The sequence below is a fragment of the Tachyglossus aculeatus genome, chromosome 4 (genome assembly GCF_015852505.1).
Source record: "Tachyglossus aculeatus isolate mTacAcu1 chromosome 4, mTacAcu1.pri, whole genome shotgun sequence".
Taxonomy (NCBI): Eukaryota; Metazoa; Chordata; class Mammalia; order Monotremata; family Tachyglossidae; genus Tachyglossus; species Tachyglossus aculeatus.
Window position 1 is genome coordinate 135312620 of NC_052069.1, and position 13793 is coordinate 135326412.

Genomic DNA, 13793 nt, shown 5'->3' on the forward strand with positions numbered 1-13793 from the left:
TGGTACTTGTTAAAAGCTTACCATGTGCCCAGCACTGTACTAAGTGCAGCGATAGAGTCGTTCTTTCACTCATTCATTCAGTTGCCTCTATGTTGCCAACTTGTACTTCCCAAGCGCTTAGTACAGTGCTGTGCACACAGTAAGCGCTCAATAAATACGATGGATTGATTATTGAGAGCTTACTCTGTGCAAAGCACTCTATGAAGCGCAGCGGTAGAGTCGTTCTTTCATTCATTCATTCATTTTTTCAGACTGTGAGCCCACTGTTGGGTAGGGACCGTCTCTAGATGTTGCCAACTTGGACTTCCCGAGCGCTTAGTACGGTGCTCTGCACACAGTAAGCGCTCAATAAATACGATTGATTGATTGATTGCTTAGTACAGTGCTCTGCACACAGTCAGCGCTCAATAAATACGATTGATGGATTGATTATTGAGAGCTTACGGTGTGCAAAGCACTCTATTAAGTGCAGCGGTAGAGTCGTTCTTTCATTCATTCATTCATTTTTTAGACTGTGAGCCCACTGGTGGGTAGGGACTGTCTCTAGATGTTGCCGACTTGGACTTCCCAAGCGCTTAGTACAGTGCTCTGCCCACAGTAAGCGCTCAATAAATACGACTGATGGATTGATTATTGAGAGCTTACTGTGTGCAAAGCACTCTATTAAGTGCAGCGGTAGAGTCGTTCTTTCATTTATGCATTCATTTTTCTAGACTGTGAGCCCACTGTTGGGTAGGGACCGTCTCCAGATGTTGCCAACTTGGACTTCCCAAGCGCTTAGTACAGTGCTCTGCACACAGTAAGCGCTCAATAAATATGATTGAATGATTGATTCATTCAGTCGTAGTTATTGAGTGCTTACTGTGTGCAAAGCACTATAGTAATAATAATAATAGCATTTATTAAGCACTTACTATGTGCAAAGCACTGTTTGAAGCGCTGGGGAGGTTACAAGGTGATCAGGATAATAATAATAATAATAATGGCATTTATAAGCGCTCAATAAATATGATTGAATGAATGAATGAATTTGCTATTCTATTTATTTTATTTTGTTAATATGTTTTGTTTTGTTCTCTGTCTCCCCCTTCTAGACTGCGAGCCCGCTGTTGGGTAGGGACCGTCTCTGTATGTTGCCAACTTGGACTTCCCAAGCGCTTAGTCCAGTGCTCTGCACACAGTAAGCGCTCAATAAATACGACTGATTGAACAGGTGCCATTATTATTAACAATAAGCGCTTAGTACAGTGCTCTGCACACAGTAAGCGCTCAATAAATACGACTGAATGAATGAATAACAATAGTCTATTATTACTCTTATTATTACTCTAGTAGTCTATTATTACGCTATTACTCTAAATATTACTCTATTTATATATTTATTTTACTTGTCCATATCTAGTCTATTCATTTTATTTTGTTAGTATGTTTGGTTTTGTTCTCTGTCTCCCCCTATTAGTCTATTATTACTCTATTACTCTAAATATTACTCAATTTATTTATTTTACTTGTCCATATCTATTCTATTTATTTTATTTTGTTGCCAACTTGTTGCCGACTTGTCCTTCCCAAGCGCTTAGTCCAGTGCTCTGCACACAGTAAGCGCTCAATAAATACGATTGATGATGATGGTGATGATTTTGTTAGTCTGTTTGGTTTCGTTCTCCGTCTCCCCCTTTTAGACGGTGAGCCCGCTGTTGGGTAGGGACCGTCTTGATATGTTGCCAACTTGGACTTCCCAAGCGCTTAGTCCAGTGCTCTGCACACAGTAAGCGCTCAATAAATACGATTGATTGATTGACTGAACAAAGGGAGTGGGAGAAGAGGAAAGGGGGGCTTAGGTGAGGTGAGGTAGGAGGGGGTGAGGTGATGGAGAGCCTTGAAGCCAAGGGCGAGGAGTTTTTGTTTTGTCGCGGAGGTGGCTCATCAATCGTATTTATTGAGCGCTTACTGTGTGCACAGCACTGTACTAAGCGCTTGGATGAGCAACAGCTCCAGTTCCTTGAGGAGTGAGGTGACACGTACTGAACGTTTCGGCCGAGAAAGGACCCAGGCAGCCGAGTGGACTGGAGTGGGGAGAGACAGGAGGCCGGGAGGTCAGCAAGGAGGCCGAACAAGTAATCATCATCTTCGTCATCATCAATCGTATTTATTGAGCGCTTACTGTGTGCAGAGCACTGGACTAAGCGCTTGGGAAGTATAAGTCGGCAACATCTAGAGACGGTCCCTACCCGACAGCGGGCTCACAGTCTAGAAGGGGGAGACAGAGAACCAAACCAAACCTACTAACAAAATAAAATAAATAGAATAGATATGGACAAGTAAGATAAATAAATAATCAATCAATCAATCAATCGTATTTATGGAGCGCTTACTATGTGCAGTGCACTGTACTAAGCGCTTGGGAAGTACAAATTGGCAACACATAGAGACAGTCCCTACCCAACAGTGGGCTCACAGTCTAAAAGACTGTTATTAAATATTGACTATTTATTAAATAGAGTAATAAATATGTACAAACATATATACAGGTAAGAGGTCACTACGTCCCAGGCACTGTACTAAGCGCTGGGATGGACACAAGCACATCAATCAATCGTATTTATTTATTTTTTTTTTTGATGGCATTTATTAAGCGCTTACTATGTGCAAAGCACCGTTCTAAGCGCTGGGGAGGTCCCAAGGTGATCAGGTTGTCCCACGGGGGGCTCCCAGTCTTCACCCCCATTTTACAGATGAGGTAACTGAGGCCCAGAAAAGTGAAGTGACTCGCCCAAAGTCACACAGCTGACAATTGGCGGAGCCGGGATTCGAACCCATGACCTCTGACTCCAAAGCCCGGGCTCTTTCCACTGAGCCACGCTGCTTCTCTGAGCGCTTACTGTGTGCACAGCACTGTACTAAGCGCTTGGGAAGTCCAAGTTGGCAACATCTAGAGACGGTCCCTACCCAACAGCGGGCTCACAGTCTAGAAGGGGGAGACAAACAACAAAACAAAACATATTAACAAGATAAAATAAATAGAATAGCAAATGCATTCATTCATTCATTCAATCATATTTATTGAGCGCTTATAAATGCCATTATTATTATTATTATTATTATCCTGATCACCTTGTAACCTCGCCAGCGCTTCAAACAGTGCTTTGCACATGGTAAGTGCTTAATAAATGCTATTATTATTATTATTATAGTGCTTTGCACACAGTAAGCACTCAATAACTACGACTGAATGAATCTACCTTGGGCAAGTCACTTCACTTCTCTCAGTTACCTCATCTGTAAAATGGGGATTAAGACCGTGATTTTTGGGCCCTGCTTTAGGGTCGGCGGGTGGCGCGGTGCAAATCCCCGCTCTCCAAGAGCGGGCACAAGCGTCGGGAGAGGCACAAAAGACGCCACAAAAACCGCAAATATGAAATTAGACACAAATTGAGAAAATCCAGGGCCAAGAATTGAGAAAGAAAACAGGCACAGCCCAAAGCGGTTTGAAAATGCTGGAAAATGGGGAGAAGGGGGGAGACGGACAATCGGGAAGGCTTCCCAGAGGAGGAGTTTCTGCGGGGGAGCCCTGGAGCCAGTGCTCTGCACATAGTAAGCGCCCAATAAATACGACTGATGATGATGAGGAAAGCAGCAGCACGACCTGGTGGAAAGAGCTTGGGCCCGGAGTCAGAAGACCCGGGTTCGAATCCCTGCCCTGCCACCTGTTTGGCCGATCGCTTGCTGTGTGTCATCATCATCAATCGTATTTATTGAGCGCTTACTAGGTCACTTCGCTTCACCCAGGGAAGCAGCGGGGCTCAGTGGAAAGAGCCCGGGCTTTGGGGTCAGGGGTCATGGGTTCGAATCCCGGCTCCGCCAACTGTCAGCTGTGTGACTTTGGGCAAGGCACTTCACTTCTCTGGGCCTCAGTGACCTCAACTGGAAAATGGGGATGAAGGTTGTGAGCCCCCCGTGGGACAACCTGATCACCTTGGGACCTCCCCAGCGCTTAGAACAGTGCTTTGCACATAGTAAGCGCTTAATAAATGCCATTATTATTATTATTATTATTATTATTCTCTCTGCCTCAGTTCCCTCATCTGTAAAATGGGGATTAAGGCAGGGAGCCCCACGTGGGACAGGGACTCCGTCCAACCCGATCTGCCTGTATCCACCGCAGCGCCGGGCGTGTAGTAAGCACTTAGCAAATCCCACCGTTACGAGGATTCTCCGTGGCACAGCTTCCTCGGCTGTAAAATGGGGATTAAGCGCTTAGCACAGTGCTCTGCACACAGTAAGCGCCCAATAAATACGATTGATTGATTCATTCATTCATTCAATCGTATTTATTGAGCGCTTACTGCATGTAGAGCACTGGACTAAGCACTTGGGAAGTCCAAGTTGGCAACATCTAGAGACGGTCCCTACCCAACAATCAATCAATCAATCGTATTTGTTGAGCGCTTACTGTGTGCAGGGCAGTGGACTAAGCGCTTGGGAAGTCCAAGTTGGCAACATCTAGAGACGGTCCCTACCCAACAATCAATCAATCAATCAATCAATCGTATTTGTTGAGCGCTTACTGCGTGCAGAGCACGGTACTAAGCGCTACACCGAAGGTCGGCAGGCCCCGGCGCGGAGACGGGCGGGAGTCCGGTGGGAGAGACTGTATAGATGGATATGTATTTATTACTTTATTTTATTTGTATGGACGATTGAATGAATGAATGAATAATAATAATGGCATTTGCTAAGCGCTTACTATGCGCAAAGCACTGTTCTAAGCGTTGAGGGGATACAAGGTAATGTGAGGCCATCTTATGCTACACCAAAGGTCGGCGGGCCCCGGCGCGAGAGACTGTATAGATGGATATGTATCTATTACTCTATTTTATTTGTATGGACGATTGAATGAATGAATGAATAATAATAATAATAATGGCATTTGTTAAGCACTTACTATGTGCAAAGCACTGTTCTAAGGGTTGGGGGGATACAAGGTAATGTGAGGCCATCTTATGCTACACCAAAGGTCTGCGGGCCCCGGCGCAAGAGACTGTATAGATGGATATGTATTTATTACTCTATTTTATTTGTATGGACGATTGAATGAATGAATAATAATAATAATGGCATTTGTTAAGCGCTTACTATGTGCAAAGCACTGTTCTAAGCGTTGGGGGGATACAAGGTAATGTGAGGCCATCTTACGCTACACCGAAGGTCGGTGGGCCCCGGCGCGGAGACGGGCGGGAGTCCGGTGGGAGAGACTGTATAGATGGATATGTATCTATTACTCTATTTTATTTGTATGGACGATTGAATGAATGAATAATAATAATAATAATAATGGCATTTGTTAACACCAAAGGTCGGCGGGCCCCGGCGCGGAGACGGGCGGGAGTCCGGTGGGAGAGACTGTATAGATGGATATGTATTTATTACTCTATTTTATTTGTATGGATGATTGAATGAATGAATGAATAATACTAATGATAATAATGGCATTTGTTAAGCGCTTACTATGTGCAAAGCACTGTTCTAAGCGTTGGGGGGATACAAGGTAATGTGAGGCCATCTTACGCTACACCAAAGGTCGGCAGGCCCTGGCGCGGAGACGGGCGGGAGTCCGGTGGGAGAGACTGTATAGATGGATATGTATTTATTACTCTATTTTATTTGTATGGACGATTGGATGAATGAATGAATAATAATAATAATAATAACGATGGCATTTGCTAAGTGCTTACTATGTGCAAAGCACTGTTCTGAGCATTGGGGGGATACAAGGTAATGTGAGGCCATCTTATGCTACACCAAAGGTCGGCAGGCCCCGGCGCAAGAGACTGTATAGATGGATATGTATTTATTACTCTATTTTATTTGTATGGACAATTGAATGAATGAATAATAATAATAATAATAATGGCATTTGTTAAGCGCTTACTATGTGCAGAACACTGTTCTAAGCGTTGAGGGGATGCAAGGTAATGTGAGGCCATCTTATGCTACACCAAAGGTCGGCGGGCCCCGGCGCGAGAGACTGTATAGATGGATATCTATCTATTACTCTATTTTATTTGTATGGACGATTGAAGGAATGAATGAATAATAATAATAATAACAATAATGGCATTTGTTAAGTGCTTACTATGTGCAAAGCACTGTTCTAAGCGTTGAGGGGATACAAGGTAATGTGAGGCCATCTAATGCTACACCAAAGGTCGGCGGGCCCCGGCGCGGAGACGGGCGGGAGTCTGGTGGGAGAGACTGTATAGATGGATATGTACTTATTACTCTACTTTATTTGTATGGACGATTGAATGAATGAATAATAATAATAATAATAATAATAATAATAATAATAATAATAATAATAATAATGGCATTTGTTAACACCAAAGTTCGGCGGGCCCCGGCGCGGAGACGGGCGGGAGTCCGGTGGGAGAGACTGTATAGGTGGATATGTACTTATTACTCTATTTTATTTGTATGGACGATTGAATGAATGAATAATAATAATAATAATAATGGCATTTGTTAACACCAAAGTTCGGCGGGCCCCGGCGCGGAGACGGGCGGGAGTCCGGTGGGAGAGACTGTATAGATGGATATGTATTTATTACTCTATTTTATTTGTATGGACGATTGAATGAATGAATAATAATAATAATAATAATGGCATTTGCTAAGCGCTTACTATGCACAAAGCACTGTTCTAAGCGTTGAGGGGATACAAGGTAATGTGAGGCCATCTTATGCTACACCAAAGGTCGGCGGGCCCCGGCGCGAGAGACTGTATAGATGGATATCTATCTATTACTCTATTTTATTTGTATGGACGATTGAATGAATGAATGAATAATAATAATAATAATGGCATTTGTTAAGCGCTTACTATGCGCAAAGCACTGTTCTAAGCGTTGAGGGGATACAAGGTAATGTGAGGCCATCTTACGCTACACCAAAGGTCGGCGGGCCCCGGCGCGGAGACGGGCGGGAGTCCGGTGGGAGAGACTGTATAGATGGATATGTATTTATTACTCTATTTTATTTGTATGGACGAATTAATGAATGAATAATAATAATAATAATAATAATGGCATTTGTTAACACCAAAGGTCGGCGGGCCCCGGCGCGGAGACGGGCGGGAGTCCGGTGGGAGAGACTGTATAGATGGATATGTATTTATTACTCTATTTTATTTGTATGGACGATTGAATGAATGAATGAATAATAATAATAATAATAATGGCATTTGCTAAGCGCTTACTATGCGCAAAGCACTGTTCTAAGCGTTGAGGGGATACAAGGTAATGTGAGGCCATCTTACGCTACACCAAAGGTCGGCGGGCCCCGGCGCGAGAGACTGTATAGATGGATATGTATTTATTACTCTATTTTATTTGTATGGACGATTGATTGAATGAATGAATGAATAATAATAATAATAATAATGGCATTTGTTAAGCGCTTACTATGTGCAGAACACTGTTCTAAGCGTTGAGGGGATGCAAGGTAATGTGAGACCATCTTACGCTACACCAAAGGTTGGCGGGCCCCGGCGCGGAGACGGGCGGGAGTCCGGTGGGAGAGACTGTATAGGTGGGAGAGACTGTATAGATAGATATGTATTTATTACTCTATTTTATTTGTATGGATGATTGAATGAATGAATGAATAATAATAATAATAATAATGGCATTTGCTAAGCGCTTACTATGCGCAAAGCACTGTTCTAAGCGTTGAGGGGATACAAGGTAATGTGAGGCCATCTTACGCTACACCAAAGGTTGGCGGGCCCCGGCGCGAGAGACTGTATAGATGGATATGTATTTATTACTCTATTTTATTTGTATGGACGATTGAATGAATGAATGAATAATAATAATAATGGCATTTGTTAAGCGCTTACTATGCGCAAAGCACTGTTCTAAGCATTGAGGGGATACAAGGTAATGTGAGGCCATCTTACGCTACACCAAAGGTCGGCGGGCCCCGGCGCGGAGATGGGCGGGAGTCCGGTGGGAGAGACTGTATAGATGGATATGTATCTATTACTCTATTTTATTTGTATGGACGATTGAATGAATGAATGAATAATAATAATAATAATAATGGCATTTGTTAACACCAAAGGTCAGTGGGCCCCGGCGCGGAGACGGGCAGGAGTCCGGTGGGAGAGACTGTATAGATGGATATGTATTTATTACTCTATTTTATTTGTATGGACGATTGAATGAATGAATAATAATAATAATAATAATGGCATTTGTTAAGCGCTTACTATGCGCAAAGCACTGTTCTAAGTGTTGAGGGGATACAAGGTAATATGAGGCCATCTTACGCTACACCGAAGGTCGGCGGGCCCCGGCGCGGAGACGGGCGGGAGTCCGGTGGGAGAGACTGTATAGATGGATATGTATTTATTACTCTATTTTATTTGTATGGACGATTGAATGAATGAATGAATAATAATAATAATAATAATAATAATGGCATTTGTTAACACCAAAGGTCGGCGGGCCCCGGCGCGGAGACGGGCGGGGGTCCGGTGGGAGAGACTGTATAGATGGATATGTATTTATTACTCTATTTTATTTGTATGGACGATTGAATGAATGAATGAATAATAATAATAATAATGGCATTTGTTAAGCGCTTACAATGTGCAAAGCACTGTTCTAAGCGTTGAGGGGATACAAGGTAATGTGAGGCCATCTTACGCTACACCGAAGGTCGGCGGGCTCCGGCGCGGAGACGGGCGGGAGTCCGGTGGGAGAGACTGTATAGATGGATATGTATTTATTACTCTATTTTATTTGTATGGACGAATTAATGAATGAATAATAATAATAATAATAATAATGGCATTTGTTAAGCGCTTACTATGTGCAAAGCACTGTTCTAAGCGTTGAGGGGATACAAGGTAATGTGAGGCCATCTTACGCTACACCAAAGGTCGGCGGGCCCCGGCGCGAGAGACTGTATAGTTGGATATGTATTTATTACTCTATTTTATTTGTATGGACGATTGAATGAATGAATGAATAATAATAATAATAATAACAATAATGGCATTTGTTAAGTGCTTACTATGTGCAAAGCACTGTTCTAAGCGTTGAGGGGATACAAGGTAATGTGAGGCCATCTAATGCTACACCAAAGGTCGGCGGGCCCCGGCGCGGAGACGGGCGGGAGTCTGGTGGGAGAGACTGTATAGATGGATATGTACTTATTACTCTACTTTATTTGTATGGACGATTGAATGAATGAATAATAATAATAATAATAATAATAATAATAATAATAATGGCATTTGTTAACACCAAAGTTCGGCGGGCCCCGGCGCGGAGACGGGCGGGAGTCCGGTGGGAGAGACTGTATAGATGGATATGTATTTATTACTCTATTTTATTTGTATGGACGATTGAATGAATGAATGAATAATAATAATAATAATAATGGCATTTGTTAAGCGCTTACTATGCGCAAAGCACTGTTCTAAGCGTTGAGGGGATACAAGGTAATGTGAGGCCATCTTATGCTACACCAAAGGTCGGCGGGCCCCGGCGCGAGAGACTGTATAGATGGATATGTATTTATTACTCTATTTTATTTGTATGGACGATTGAATGAATGAATAATAATAATAATGGCATTTGTTAAGCGCTTACTATGCGCAAAGCACTGTTCTAAGTGTTGAGGGGATACAAGGTAATGTGAGGCCATCTTACGCTACACCGAAGGTCGGCGGGCCCCGGCGCGGAGACGGGCGGGAGTCCGGTGGGAGAGACTGTATAGATATATACATTTCTGCGTATTTATTACTCTATTTTATTTGTACGGACGATTGAACTCCCTCTTTTGTGTCTTCATTTAGTATTCATCATGTCTTATTCACTAACTGTCACTGAAATCGTTCTCATTAGATGCATCATTTAACGAAGTCTCGTGTCTGAAGTTAATGACAGAGGGCATCCGCCTTTTTTTTTTTTCCAAGTCCATTCAAAATCTTTGGGTTTTTTCAAATGACAGATCCCACGAGAACGTTCTTGACATTGATCGATCAGTTGGTATATATATGTTGGCACGTATTTATGACTATTTATTTTATTTATACATATTTATTCTATTTATTTTATTTGGTTTCTATGTTTGGTTTTGTTCTCCGTCCCCCCCTTCTATCATCATCATCATCAATCGTATTTATTGAGCGCTTACTATGTGCAGAGCACTGGACTAAGCGCTTGGGAAGTACAAATTGGCAACATCTAGAGACAGTCCCTACCCAACAGCGGGCTCACAGTCTAAAAGGGGGAGACAGAGAACAAAACCAAACGTACTAACAAAATAAAATAAGTAGAATAGATATGGACAAGTAAAATAAATAAATAAGACTGTGAGCCCACTGTCGGGTAGGGACCGTCTCTGTATGCTGCTAACGTGTACTTCCCAAGCGCTTAGTACAGTGCTCTGCACACAGTAAGCGCTCAATAAATATGATTGATATGCATATGATTGAATGAATGAATGAGTAAAAATAAATAAGTAGATAAATAAGTTGCAGATATATGTATGCGTATATACATATATCTGTGTATATGTATATATACATGCATATGTGCTTCCTCCCTTCAAGGCCCTACTGAGAGCTCACCTCCTCCAGGAGGCCTTCCCAGACTGAGCCCCCTCCTCCCCCTCTCCATCCCCCACGCCTTAGCTCCTTCCCTTCCCCACAGCACCTGTATATACGTCTATATGTTTTTATGGATTTATTACTCTATTTATTTTACTTGTCCATATTTATTCTATTTCATTCTGTTAATATGTTTTGTTTTGTTCCCTCTCTCCCCCTTCTAGACTGCGAGCCCGCTGTTGGGTAGGGACCGTCTCTGTATGTTGCCAACTTGGACTTCCCAAGCGCTTAGTACAGTGCTCCGCACACAGTGAGCGCTCAATCAATACGATTGATTGATTGATTGATTAGCACAGTGCTCCGCACACAGTAAGCGCTCAATAAATACGACTGAAGGTGCTGTGGGGATGGCTAGGAGGATGAATTAAGGAGCAAGTAAGAGCGGCGTAGAAGGGGGTGGGAGAAGAAGAGGAAGGCTTAGTCATTCTAGGCAGGGGACGTGTCAACCAACTGCTGCTTCTCATTTTACAGATGAGGTGTACGTATTTATTACTCTATTTAGTTATTTATTTTATTTGTACATGTTTATTCTATTTACTTTATTTCGTTAATATGTTTGGTTTTGTTCTCTGTCTCCCCCTTCTAGACTGTGAGCCCGCTGTTGGGTAGGGACCGTCTCTATATGTTGCCAACTTGGACTTCCCAAGCGCTTAGTACAGTGCTCTGCAGACAGTAAGCGCTCAATAAATACGATTGAATGAATCCCTTCAAAGCCCTACTGAGAGCTCACCTCCTCCAGGAGGCCTTCCCAGACTGAGCCCCTCCTTCCTCTCCCCTTCGTCCCCCTCTCCATCCCCCCCATCTTACCTCCTTCCCTTCCCCACAGCACCTGTATATATATATATATATATATATTCGGCCACAAATATATATTTGTACGTATGTATTACTCTATTTTATTTGTACATGTTAATTCTATTTCATTTTGTTAATATGTTTTGTTTTGTTGTCTGTCTCCCCCTTCTAGTCTGTGAGCCCACTGTTGGGTAAGGACCATCTCTATATGTTGCCAACTTGGACTTCCCAAGCGCTTAGTACAGTGCTCTGCACACAGTAAGCGCTCAATAAATACGATTAAATGAATGAATGAGGTAGTCGAGGCTCAGAAAATAATAATAATGGCATTTATTAAGCGCTTACTATGTGCAGAGCACTGTTCTAAGCGCTGGGGAGGTTACAAGGTGATCAGGTTGCCCCACGGGGGGCTCACAGTCTTCATCCCCATTTTACAGATGAGAAAACTGAGGAAAGTGAAGTGACTTGCCCAGGGTCACCCAGCAGACAAGTCCTCCTGATTCCCAGGCCCGGGCTGAATCCACTGGGCCGTTCTACTTCCCGGGCCGGGGGTAATAATAATAATAATAATAATAATTAATAATAATAATAATAATAATAATGACGGCATTTATTAAGCGCTTACTATGTGCAAAGCACTGTTCTAAGCGCTGGGGAGGTTCCAAGGTGATCAGGTTGTCCCACGGGGGGCTCACAGTCCCCATTTTACAGATGAGGGAACTGAGGAAAGTAAAGTGACTTGCCCAGGGTCACCCAGCAGACAAGTCCTCCTGATCCCCAGGCCCGGGCTGTATCCACTGGGCCGTTCTGCTTCCCAGGCCGGGGGTAAGAATAATAATAATAATAATCATAATAATGACGGCATTTATTAAGCGCTTACTATGTGCAAAGCACTGTTCTAAGCGCTGGGGAGGTTCCAAGGTGATCAGGTTGTCTCACGGGGGGCTCACAGTGCCCATTTTACAGATGAGGGAACTGAGGAAAGTAAAGTGACTTGCCCAGGGTCACCCAGCAGACAAGTCCTCCTGATCCCCAGGCCCGGGCTGTATCCACTGGGCCGTTCTGCTTCCCAGGCCGGGGGTAATAATAATAATAATGATAATAATAATAATAATAATAATAATAATAATAATGGCATTTATTAAGCGCTTACTATGTGCAAAGCACTGTTCTAAGCGCTGGGGAGGTTCCAAGGTGATCAGGTTGTCCCACGGGGGGCTCACAGTGCCCATTTTACAGATGAGGGAACTGAGGAAAGTAAAGTGACTTGCCCAGGGTCACCCAGCAGACAAGTCCACCTGATCCCCAGGCCCGGGCTGTATCCACTGGGCCGTTCTGCTTCCCAGGCCGGGGGTAATAATAATAATAATGATAATAATAATAATAATAATGGCATTTATTAAGCGCTTACTATGTGCAAAGCACTGTTCTAAGCGCTGGGGAGGTTCCAAGGTGATCAGGTTGTCCCACGGGGGGCTCACAGTGCTCATTTTACAGATGAGGGAACTGAGGAAAGTAAAGTGACTTGCCCAGGGTCACCCAGCAGACAAGTCCTCCTGATCCCCAGGCCCGGGCTGTATCCACTGGGCCGTTCTGCTTCCCAGGCCGGGGGTAATAATAATAATAATGATAATAATAATAATAATAATAATGGCATTTATTAAGCGCTTACTATGTGCAAAGCACTGTTCTAAGCGCTGGGGAGGTTCCAAGGTGATCAGGTTGTCCCACGGGGGGCTCACAGTCCCCATTTTACAGATGAGGGAACTGAGGAAAGTAAAGTGACTTGCCCAGGGTCACCCAGCAGACAAGTCCTCCTGATCCCCAGGCCCGGGCTGTATCCACTGGGCCGTTCTGCTTCCCAGGCCGGGGGTAATAATAATAATAATAATAATAATAATAATAGCATTTATTAAGCACTTACTATGTGCAAAGCACTGTTCTAAGCGCTGGGGAGGTCACAAGGTGACCAGGTTGTCCCATGGGGGGGCTCACAGTCTCCATCCCCATTTTACAGTTGAGGAAACCGAGGCATAGAGAAGTTGCCCAAAGCCACACAGCCGACAGCCGGCGGAGCCGGGATTCGAACCCATGACCTCTGCCTCCAAAGCCCGGGCTCTTTCCATTGAGCCACGCCGCTTCTTCCCCTCCGCCCCAGGGGCTCCCAGTACCTACTGGTTCTTTTCCAGTGCCAGGATGAGCTCTCTGCCTTCGGCCACGACCGCCATGTGGCCTCGGTCCGGCCTCGGTGCCTAGGGATGGAAAGAGAGACAGAGAGAGCGTTCACAGGGAGGCAGGTGGTAGTCAACAAGTA

General features: G+C 43.9%; 1 protein-coding gene across 2 annotated transcripts in view; it reads right to left on the bottom strand.

Moving 5' to 3' along the window:
* ADAM33 (ADAM metallopeptidase domain 33) overlaps positions 1-13793 on the bottom strand; it is a 169591-nt gene that overhangs the window by 123370 nt on the left and 32428 nt on the right. For both annotated transcript variants that reach the window (XM_038745299.1, XM_038745298.1), the window contains exon 3: positions 13655-13731. In XM_038745299.1, the coding sequence (XP_038601227.1) occupies positions 13655-13707 (53 nt within the window). In that variant the 5' untranslated portion in view covers positions 13708-13731. The remainder of the gene's footprint in view (positions 1-13654; positions 13732-13793) is intronic.